At 40.7% G+C, this 12,420-nt stretch overlaps 1 protein-coding gene across 1 annotated transcript in view; it reads right to left on the bottom strand.

The window, feature by feature from the left end:
- SLC30A10 (solute carrier family 30 member 10) overlaps nucleotides 1-11,973 on the bottom strand; it is a 41,962-nt gene extending 29,989 nt beyond the window's left edge. Inside the window, exon 1 of the mRNA XM_036932097.2 lies at nucleotides 7,716-11,973. Coding sequence (XP_036787992.2) covers nucleotides 7,716-8,163 — 448 coding nt within the window. The 5' untranslated portion in view covers nucleotides 8,164-11,973. The remainder of the gene's footprint in view (nucleotides 1-7,715) is intronic.
- Nucleotides 11,974-12,420: the final 447 nt, after the last annotated feature.

Genomic DNA, 12,420 nt, shown 5'->3' with positions numbered 1-12,420 from the left:
ATAGAAAACATACTAGCAGCACAGAGATGGGGAGTGAGGGTAGGAAAGGTGAGTATGACTTCAAAGGGTAGTACAAGGGAGATCTTGGTGGTCCTGTATCTTGATTTTGGTGGTTTACACAAATCCACACGTGCCAAATGGCACAGAACTATATACACACATTGTACCAGTGTCAGCTTCTGAGTAAGTAAAGGTAATCTAAAGAACTACTTAAATTACCTAGAATGCAACACAGAACAACACAAAATAGAAAATATGAAAAAGAGCTTACAAAATACGGAGGACAAAGTGAGAAGATCTCATATTATCTAATTAGTGCTGCAGAGGAGAAAACAGAAGGAATAGGGGAGAGGCAAAACTAGAAGACACAGCACCTGAAAATCTGGAATTCATAGAAGATAAAAATGCTTAGATTTGGGGATCACAATTCTCAAGTGGGATAAAAAAAAAATTCACATACAGAAATACGGGAGCAAAACTGAAGAACGCCAAAGACAAAGAGGAGACCTTTAAAAGGTGGAGCATGCAGAAGTCTCGGTGCCGAACTCATACAGCTTGGATGTTCTGAAGGAATAACATCCATTCCTGGGGAAACAATCTGGCCCAAACCACCGAAGGAACTATGACTCTACCAGCCGTGAGACGATACTCAAACTGAAGCTGAGCTCAAAGTGAGGAAGACTAGGGGTTTTACGGTTTTGTTTTGATTTGCCTTTGTTTGATTTGCCTTATTACTTAAAAGTAATAATTAGGGGCTTTAAATTTTCTGGATGATAACTCATTAAGTCAAACACATTTATTTTTGAATTTTAATTTTTCTCTTATAATTTGATATTAAGGAGTCCTGTTGTTCAAATTTGGAGCATTTTTGAAGTACTGATACTGAATTATTAGGATATCTTGATTCTATCATTTTATGCCTAATGTAATTTCTAGTAAGCAATACTGAACATTTATGAGGCCTCAGAGTTAATTTAGCTAATATACTTACTGTTCTAATCCATCTTAGTCACTAGGGGGTTTCAAAATTGGCAGCAGTGGTCCCAAGGAGAACACCCAAAGGAAACAGTGGTCGGTATTGGGAGTGGAAGTCTTACGAAAGTGCAGTAATACGGTCCTGATACCTGTTCATCTAGTCCTTCAAGGAGAGCCGTGAGTGGAGACAGCACAAAGCTGGAGAGTGTTGGGTGGGCGTCTCCATCCTCTGTGTCGTGTTTCCATGAGGACACCACCAGCGTACCCACCATCTGACCCCCTTCATCCTTCTCCAGCCTCTACATAAGCCTGGGGTGCCGAGGTCTACGTCTTCTCTCATTGCTGGGTTTCCTTGAAGGGATGCAAGGAGCCTGGCTCAGCCCCTCGTGGGCCTCCCCCTTGGAACTGCCTGCCCTCCGAGGATGTACACGCTCTCTATTCCTGGGTCCAGCTCTGCACCCCCAGATGCTGAGCTCTGCCTGTATGAGGGGGGTATGTCTGCTGCTGAGATAAGCATTAGAAAGCCTATTTAGCATCCAAAGTACATTTTCCAATCCAGCTTTTATCAAAATCTGAGCTAACATTTCTGTCGCTATCTGACCATCTTTGATCCCTTAGTTCTCAATCAGTTCTAGAATCATAAGTGGAAGTTATTTATTGGCCTCATAAAATCCCAACAATGTCATCAATTGACTCTGGTCACCAGTTATAGAGCTAATTGCTGGTTCCCCTCTTTTCTCGCCTGCAAAATCTCAAGGCAGTTTCTTCAGATAAAGAATTCTGCAGAAAACAGGTGGCCCATCCAGGCAGTTCACCAACCTGACTTCTCTGCTGCTCTCCTGTAAGGAACCAATCTCTAGTTCTCACTGGCCTGAGCTAAGGACCATTGTTTTTCCTTCTATTGGGCTGATACAATTTTCACCTGTGGCAGGTGAAGAGCAGAGCACGGATATACTCCACCAAAAATTACTTCCCTCAAAATTCTGTCCAGATACCAGCTCAGATATAGACAATAAATATCACAACATGGACTTTGGAAGACATTCTTCTAAGAAAAAGGAATCCCTAACTTTTATTATCTCTCATAAAAAACGATGGCAAAATCCAGGGTATGTCATCAGATGTGGTTATACACAATTTTTATAAAAAACCACAGCGACTACTCTCTCCATCAAAAGAGAAAGAAAGGGGAGAGGATTAACAAATATATTCTTTATAACTTGGGTGCATGTGGCCGAAAGAAGACCAAAATAATAAGCTTACTTTCACTGCCACCTTCCTGCAAAATTAAGCCCCTCAGTAAGGAAAATGGGAATGTCATTACTCACTAGACAGAATTGTAAGGAAATGTTGCAAAAGTAAATCATCTTATGGCAGAATAGAGGTAGGGAAATGCAAAGTCCTGGTTTTCACATCAGCTTTGGGTTAACTATAAAACATTTGGTGCTTCAGATTCTTCATTTATAATTTGAAAATAAGAGCTACATTTGCATTATTTTAATGAGTGACATAGTGAGATGTTAATACCACTACACAGCTTAAAATATACAACTTTTTGCAGTTGAAAAGAGGAATAATGCCCTTTTCCAAAGTGCTATCTTGAGCACTGAAAGATGAGGAAGGTGACATTTACAAGAGTCCTTTGAAAAACAGCGCATTGTGAAAGTATTAATCAAAAAAGCTTTATTCAAAGTGGTAAAGTATCTTCTCTGGTATCAGACCCAGTGAATGGGGCGGAAGTTCCAGAACATGGCTTTTCCAGGATTGGTCTGTGTTCCTTCTGATTCACCCCAGATGCTACTAGCCCACCATCAATAAGACATGTTTTGTGTGGCTTTCCAAGAGTGATGATGGATCTGTATCGATCATATGTGTGAATAACAGCACACAATTATGCGTGTTCACCAGGGGTAAGGTGGGATGCCAGTGTGTAAATGTGGAATAAAGCAAGGAACTTGCCCACAGAGGGAATCTTGCTAATATTTCATTTATTCCTTGTCCCATCAGCCCCTGGACAATCACTACCAACTACCACAAGGAAGCACTGTGTTGAGCAATTTACACACACAGTATAATTCTATCCTCAAAACATCCTTATGAGATAGATATTACCTACATTACAGATTAAGGAACTAAAGTTTAGAAAAGTCAAGTAACTTTCTGGAGGCCACTCAACTACCAGAATTAGGATTCAATGTATGGTATATTAACTTGCACTTTTTGACATGCTATTTTGTGATTATTGCCAAACAATTTTTCACTATCACAATACCTATAATTCTTCAAATGTATGTAATATATTCTGATTTCATATAATACACAATTTCCCAAATGTATGTGATATGGTGCTGAAATTATTCTCTGTACACTTTCACACTACCTGGCAACTCACAGATGTCAATAAACACTGGGTTTTCATTAAAATTTAACTCAGATTATCAGTCAGAGCAGCCTTCTGAATCTGAGCAGAAAATGACTGAGAACAAAGCACTGGTCTCTTTATCCTCTTCTTTTTTTTTCTTCAATTGAATTGGATTTCACAAATGTGAAATAGCACCTGTTTTTCAATCTTCAATTAACCTTTCTTGTACACTTCCTGTAACTGACCCAGAATGCCATCCCTGGGCAACAAGAGAAGTGAGGGGCTGAGCAAGCTCTCACAAACATATGGGGAGAGATGTAACGGAGTAGATCAAGCACCTCCTACGGCCCAGACCCTGTGATTTGTGATACCAGTGGTAGTGGATCTACTACGACTGAACCCTCATGTGGAAGTTCATTGGTCAAACCCATGGCAATGCTTGGAAAACAAGGGTGAGTGTCAGATACGGATGAACAGCAAAGACACGCCTTCTATGAATTAAGCATCATGCTTCTAAAAATTTAATAATTATGGCAAACTCCCATTCTTTCCCATTCTGCCTCTGAACTAGAAATAACCCAAGGAACCCCTGCCTGGAAAAGCTGCCCTTCCCAGTTGAACAGCTGCCTTCTCTTGTATGGGCTTCTGATCCCTTATTTACTCCATCGTATTTGCTACTGAGAGAGAGGCAGCAAGTACCCCCTGCCTCTCCTAAAACTCTGAGACCTGCCTACTTTGCTTGTCCTTGGATAAAATTTGCTCTACAAGGAAAGGAAACTCAGTTTGCCTCCACTCTCTTCAGGGCCGTCTGCGTGACAAGCTCCCGTCAGGCTAAAATACCGAGTCTTAATTAGAAAAGTTGGGAGGGAAACCAATCAGCAGTGTGTTAAAACCCTCCGCAAGGGACTGCTGTGTGATGTGCTTTTACTGCCTATGTCGAGTTGGCTGGACAGACACAATGCCAGAAAGGTGGTGTGTGTGATCAAGGAAAAAATAATTTAAACAAATTCAAAGGAAAGGCATTTTGTAAAAATAATAATAAAAAGATATTTCACTTACAAATTTAACTTTATAAATTATGTATATTGTCAAGCCCAGTCTGTCCTAGATGGGGCTGCACAAAGGATCTCCCCAAGCACAAGTCAAGGACATACAGAATTCTATTGGTTGTATTTCAAAGAAAACTCAGGCCTGAAAAATAATCAGAAATAAAGTATAAACATAGCAGGTATTGTGAAAGTCAAGGAAAATCAAAGAAACTAAACAAGGAGTAGGAAAAATATGTAAATAGAGCAAATTAAGTCCCTAAGTCTGAAGAAATAAAAGAGTTGATGTCACGTATTTCCTAGGATCTGAATCTTCATGTAGTTTTCACCCCTTTCCTTTGCCCTAAACACAGTTACAACTCTCTTCCCCCCCCGAACACCCACAGATACAGCCACCTAGACTGTGGACTTTCACCTGTTTTGCTTGATTTTCTTTCATGCCTGCAATTTTTACTTTTCTCATTTTGCCTTTCACTTTAGCCAAAAATGCCTGCCCCACCATCACTTCTCCATGTCAGGGGTAAACTCACACGGGGTAGACACTGATTGGAAGCTTCCAGTCTTCCTCGTCTCAGCTAAATTTTCTAAACATTCTTCTCGTCCAGGTTTTTTTTTTTTCTAATTTCTGGCTACTTATGTCTGATTCTCCAACATATCTTACGTGAGTCCCAGGGATACGTAGACTTTAACTCTATGTACAGTCTTTGATAATATTTAAAGTCAGTGGTCTTAATTTTTACTTTCCTATCATCTCAAACATTGAGTGTAATGGTATCAATTCCTGCACTAGATAGATACAGCAGAACAAGTAAGAGATCCACAGAACCAGGAGATTGAAGCCTTGCTAAGTAAAAGTCTCTCTGGTCACAGATTCCATAGAAGTCACGACAGGCTCCCTGATTCTGACTAAACCAGGAATAACGACAGTTCTTTGGCTTAAAGGCACTTCAGAGAGCTACAAGCTACAGTTCTAGAAATATAGAAATTCTTTATCCTAAGTTTAGGCTGAATCTCTTAAGTCAAAAATCATTCTTCCCTCCTATTTTATACCTCCTGGTATAAGTTAACGTGTATAGATTAATCACATTTCTTCTGGAAATGGAACACAATTGAAATTGAGTTAATGTCTATTTTTCAGATTCGTCTAAGCCAAAAGCTTACTTTAAACTTATGTAGGTGGTGGGAAGGATATGAAAATGTATGTTTTAGTAAAAGTAATAAATATATAACTCAAGACATAAATGCTGAGAAGCTAAGTAACTATCCTACAATTATTTGGAGGACTTAAAACAGCCTAAAATCTCTTGCATTAGAATTCAGCAGTACCAAAAGCTACCAAGATAATATAGTTAACATAGAATATGAACCTTAAAGCATTAGCTGTATGTGTACAGTATCTATCACTATACTTAGTGATTTCAAGTAGAATGCTATAGAACATCAAACACTTCAAAGGAGAATAGATATTCTGGAACTAAATAAAGCAATAGAAACCCATATGGTCAGAGTGAAAGTTGTTTTAAGCCTCTTGTTATCTTAGCATGTACATAAACACCAGAGAGCACACTCCCCAAACAAAAGCTCAGCTAAGACCTATCTGCTAATAATTCAGTTTATAAAAGTAGAACTATGGTTGTCTACGAATTTTCAGTGGTCAAAGAATCAAACCCTTTGCCTAAATGGCTTTTGTTACATGCAGGTAAATAGCATAAGTCAAGAGTAAAGACAAATTTAGAATTAAAAATACAACTGTTAGTTTAGTATTGAAGATGCTTCCATTGTCAATATGACTTTTTTGAAATCAGATTCCTTTCCTTAAATCTGTATTTAGCAATAAAAAATATATATTTGTCTTTATATCAAATATGTGAATTTTTGTGATCTGGTACCTCAAGTAGTAACTCTTACATGATGACTTATATAAACAAGGAATAAGGGTCTCAGGTTAACTAATTACTGTCTTTTAAGAAAGATGAGGTCCTAAATTGATTCAAATAAAGATACAGACTCTAATTACTTGTTTGTTCCCTTTAATATTTACCACATATCAAAGGTGCTCTCATAACATACTTTCTACAAATTGGAAAATTTAGACAAACAGAGCATAAAGGACTGGACCCAGCTGACATAATTTACAATGGTAGTGAAGACAGGAGGGATAAAACTAAAAACACAAGTTTAGACTAAGGCTTCTCAGGCTTAGTTACAGAATGCCCCTCCAAGGGAGAGAAAACTGATCAGCATCAATAAGGAAAATGTTGAAATTTCTTCAAATTTAGATGAGCAGTTAGAATGCAGTGATACTGGACTATCACATAATTCCAAGGCTTGGATGACGATTTAAGATAAATTACTATTTACCAAGTGCCTATTAAGTGGGAAACACTTGGGATTGCATTTACTCCTTCCTACCTCCCCATTACAGGTCGGCAAACAGGCGAGAAGAAGTACTGTGACAGCTGTGTTTGTGCTACAGGACTCCTTAAAAAAACACTGGACACTTCTCTTCTGCAAGAAGTTTTTAATATATATACATATACGTTTAAAGTCCTCATGTGGCAATAGAGAGACATGGTTCCATCTAACAATTTATCTTTTGGACTTACTGTTTTAGATGTATTGTTTTCTTCCAAGGTTTAATTTCCATCTTTTGACAGACGACCCGGTAAGTTGGGTACCCAGTCTTGAGTCTCTCCTAAAGACTCATGTGTTAACAGTTTCCCTTTTTCTCAAATGGGATAAATGTATACAATAAATAAATACAAAAATTTCCACCCAAAAAGGAACTAAGTTTACTAGATTATCTCCTTTTCCTTTCTTCATGTCACGTAACATTCCTTGAATTTAATTCCTAAGAGTTCACCAGCCATGCCAATTGCTTGATCCTTTGCTTGATGTGAGCTGGTTATGTGGTCCAGGATTTTTTAACATATTTTATGGGGACACTAAAATATTATTTTTAAGTTCAAACAGAGCCGTGTCACATCTGGACACTAGTTAAAGGGCCTTGCTGTCAGTGCCCCGCTTTCTTTCAGGTCACTCCCTCTGTGGCCCTGGTTAGTCCCTCTACTCCCCAACAGGTCTGAACACTTTTCCATCCCCTGTGACTACAAATTAAAGAAAACCCCCAAGAGGAGAGCAGCCTACTGTCATCCAGCAAAGAACTTCAGACCGGAGGTGACTCTTTTGAGAAAGACCTCTTGTGAAGTCGTCACAGGGACGAGAGGCCACCCAAATGAGTGCAGCATCGCTCAGTAGCACCCCGAGACCCCTCAGACAGCACCTACCAGGAATCCAGCCCAATTCACTGCAACAGCTGAGATGCTCTTTACCTGTTTCCGTGTCTCCCTGGGGCCCGTGTGCTGTGCAGTAGCAGCAGTCCAAGACGACATAGTTAAGAGCGTTGAAGAACAGCCCAATAACTCCGGCACTGAGAACCAGCAGCGGCCTCTCTGTCTTCTGGGGATTAATATATCTTTTGACAGCTTCAATCAGGATGCTGAACATCAGTGCCACAGCAAAAATGGAGTTGCCAAATGCTCCCACAACATCTGCCCGGAGAAAACCGAAAGTGCTCTTCCTGTGCTGTTTTATATTGCTGACCCTTAAGGTGAAAAAACCTACGACCATGGAAACAAAGTGGGAAAGGACAGCAAAAGCATCGGAGGCCAGGGAGAGAGAGTTGCCTACGTAGGCGATCACTAGTTCCATCACAAAAAGGAGGATGCTCACGACGCACATGAGGATAAGACGGAAGCTTCTTCCGGAGTATCGCCCCATGGCCACTCGGCTTCGCTGGCAGTTCCTCTCCCTTTCTTGGAAAGGCTAAACTCTCAGGCGAGCAGCTATAGATTTAGTGATTACAACTTCAGAATAACTCTCCCCTTCAGCCTTTCAGCACTTGTCATATTTGGAAACCACATTTTACAGGCTGCTATAAAGCCATAAAACAGTTTAAAGGGCAATTAAGCAAGAGATGTTACGTAAGCTGGGACCTATGGAAATCAAAGACTTCTGGCTTCAGACACGGACTTGAGGGACGTCTCTTACTTGTTAGTGTGTTGTTACAGAAGTCACGAGCCTCTGTGTCTTTCAATCATGCAGAAGCCCCTCCCCGGCTTTGGCTTTCCTGGCCTCCGCACTCCGTGTGTGCAATAACTGCTCTGGTAACACCAGTTGCTTGATAGAAACCACCACACCTTGTCTACCTGGTGTGCACATAGTTCTGAATTCTGTTTACTGCACAGAACAGGGCACATTCTAGGGGTCACTAATCCAAGGACCAGAGCTATGATAATGAACGCCAAAGAAGCTAGGGCTATTTTTCTATTGCCCTGCCCACTGACGTGAAATAAACAAACATCCTGCTTCCAAACATTCTTCATAAATAAGACAAGAAAAACTTTCCTCATGTTCAGGAAAGATAAAAACACCCTTAAACTGGAGGAGCTAAAGACATACCCCCAGTTAGTTACAGGAACAAAGTCAAATTATAATGACTAGATTTAATTAATACAAGGACATTTTTTGTTGTTCTTAATCTTACTATTTGGTACTTATAACCCTTAAAGGTTTACCAGTTCCTGAGTATCTAAATCAGTGGACTCTCTTGTTTTGAGCAGACTGCTGACAGTAAATCCTTTAAACTGAAATTACTCAATCTTTTCTGAATTTAAAGTCTGACTGTGATGGTTTATTTTTTGTCAATTTGACAGGGCCACCAGGGGACCAGACATTTGGTCAAAAACCATTCTCAGTGTTATCTGTGAGGGTGTTTTTGGATGAGACTAATATTTGAATTAGTAGCCTGAATAAAACAGGTTGCCCTGCCTGATGTGAACAGACCCCATCCAATCAGTTGAAGATACCAGTTAGGAGGCTACTGCAATATTCTGAACAGAACAGAATGGCTGACCCTCCTGCAAGTGAGAGCATTCCTCCTGCTCACTGCCTCCAAGCTCTAACTGAAATTTCAGCTCTGCCTGGGTCTTGAGTCTGTGGGCCTTTGGGCTGGAACTATACCATCGGCTCTCCTGCTGACTTGCCCTGCAGATCTTGGGACTGCTCAGTCTCCAGAATCATGTGAGCCCATTTCTTATCATAAATCTCTTTCTATTCATATATATATCCTATTGGTTCTGTTTGTCTGGAACTCTATTTGTGTCAGAATTTCCTTCCTTTTTAAGGTGGAATGATATTTCATTGTTTGTATAGACATTTTGTCTATGCTTTCGTCTGCTAGTGGACACTTGGGTCGCTTCTACCTCTTGGCTCTGAGGAATAGTGCTGCTGTGAACATGGGTGGACAGACACCTGCTTGAGACTCTGCCCTCAATTCTGAAGGATATATACCCAATGTACTTTGGATATATACCCCAAAGAAGTACTGGATCATACAGCAACTCTATTTTTATTTTTTGGAGGAACCACCACACTATTTTCCACAGTGACTATGCCATTTAAGAATTCTGATCAATTTTTTGAACAAGGGGTCCTGCACTTTCATTTTGTACCAGAGCCCATGAATTCTGTACCCAGGTCCGCCTGGATGTTCCCACCTCCCACCTGATCTAAGTCACCAAATTTTTTGTTTGGATTACTGCAGTAGCCTCCCAACCAGTATCTCTCTGCTTTCATATAATCTCAACACTAGATCTGGTTCTTTAAACAGATCCTGCTGTTCTTCTCCATACTCGGTCTCAGGACTCCACATGAGCGGCCTGCCCTCCCCACCACCGCTGACTTCATATCCTGTCTCTCCCTCAGTCACTCCTCTCCATCCATGGTGAGCTCTCCTCATGCTCCTTGAACTTCCCATCCTCACAGCTCCCTCTGCCTAGGAAGATCTTTCAGATGTCTTCACAGCTCCATTTCTTATCTCCTTCACATCTTTCCTCAAAGAACATCTCAATAAATTCTTTCCTGACCACTTAATTACAGTCCCACCTCCATGCCGACATTGTATCCCTCTTCTCTGCTCCATGTCTCCATCATTCTTATCACCATCTGACACTAAGTATGTTTTATGATGTCTTAATATCTTCATTCCCCCTGCCCCCGACTAGCATGTCAGCTTCATAAGGGCAGGGAGTTTTATTTACTGCCATCTCCTCAGAATCTAGAACAGTGTCTGTCATGTGAGGAACTTAGTATTTGTTGCATGAATGGAAGAAACAGATGTCTTAGTACAGTAATTTTCACAGTCTGGTTATAGTAGAAGTCTCATTGTTGGAACATCAACTGAACTGGAGATTATTTACAAGATACTAAGGAAATCATTCAAGCTACATTTAAATTGCCGAGTTTTAGTCAAAGTCAGTGTATTAGGGTCAGAGGGGAAGGGGACAGGAGGGAGCCGTTGTTTAGTGTGTATAGTTTCAATGTTTTAAGATGAAAAAGTCATGGTGGCTGGTTGCCCAGCAATGTAAATATACTTAAAACAGAAGTGTACTCTTAAAAATGGTTAGGATGATCAATTCTATGCTACTTTATTACTATTAATTTATTTTCATTGTTAAGAATTTCAAGACAGCAACAGAAAAGCACAGGACCCTGTGAGACAGCACAGGTCATACACCCATGAGTACATCTAGTATATATTTTGAAGTTCAAGTCAACAGAATTTGCAGAGCAATTGGATGTGAGGTATGAGAGAAAGAGAACGGTCAGGGTGACATAAGGTTTTGGCCAGGACAAATGACACTGCAACTGAGATGAAGGTAAGACAAATATGGCAGCTGCAGGAGCCAGGGAAGCATGGGGTGAGGGGGTTGTGAAGTGTGACAGATCAATTAGACATCCAAGTTGAAATGCTAAGGAGACAGTTGAATAAGAGTCTGGAAGATGGACTAGGGGTATATGAAGTTGAGAGTTGACAACATACAGTATTAAAAGCCATAATACTGCATGAGGTCACCAAGGAAATGAAAGAAAATAGAAAAGAGGAGAAAATACAAAGGGATGAGAAGGGAAAAACCAGAGAGACAAAAGGTAAAGTACAGTATTCTGATGGCCAGAAGAATGCACTTCAAAGAGGACAGAGCACCCGCTGGGTCAGATCCCAGGGGCCAAGCAAAATGAGGACCACACGTGACAACTGGACCTAAAGTTATGGAGGCCCCTGGTGGCCACAACAAGAGTGCAAGAAAGAAGTGGGTTCAAAAGAGATGGCAAGTCACACAATCCTTCTGAGTTTTCCTTTAGACAAAAAGGATACGGGGTCCAGAAAGGGTAACTTAGGTTGGGGAAGGTAACCGCATGTTTGTAAGCAGATGGGAATCCCAGCAGAGAAAGAAAATTGGGTGAGACACAGGGGAGAACTGCCAGAGCGCAGGCAGCAGAGGACAAGCGGAGGGGTGACCTTGACAGGGACAGTCCGTCCCAGATGGGAGAGGGGGTATAAGGGCTCACGAGTAGGTGAGGTGTGGTGTGTGGTGGGGGGCTGTGGTGGATCTGTTCTTACTGTGTCTATGTGTTTAGAGAAATAGAAATAAAGATGATCAGCTGAAGGTCAGAAAGGAAGTACTGAAAATACAAGGATAAAAGGTATGAAATAATTGTCCAGGAGAGCGAATGAGGGAATGAGAGGGAAGAGTACAATTACGTAGCTAACTGTTTGTGAAGTAATAGCGATGTTAGTATTGTCACCAGCCTGCATTTATTTCCCAGACTCTCACTCATTCAGCAGCTAACTCTTAATTACAAAATTTGGTTCTGGTGACACACTTAGAGTGAATTTTGAAATATTCCTATTACATGAGACTTAATAAAATCATTTTATATCATTTTGGTACTATTGATTTTCCAAATTCTTAAATCTTCCATTTAAGTTGAACAAAGACACTGATTTAACATCTCCTACTGAGCTATGGAAATGTGTCTGTTGTTTTAAGCTTGATGGTGTGGCAGGAGAAGGCGGATTTATTTTTCTGCTATTACCTCAAGTGCAGGGTAGCTCTCAGCGTGCTGCCGCTGGCAGGGAAGATCCCACTGTGTCTCAGTGAGGACGGCCGAGGCAAAGGCCTCCTGCTAACTGTG

This window comes from Manis pentadactyla, chromosome 19 (assembly GCF_030020395.1).
Source record: "Manis pentadactyla isolate mManPen7 chromosome 19, mManPen7.hap1, whole genome shotgun sequence".
Taxonomy (NCBI): Eukaryota; Metazoa; Chordata; class Mammalia; order Pholidota; family Manidae; genus Manis; species Manis pentadactyla.
This window is presented reverse-complemented; position numbering and strand designations above follow the sequence as displayed.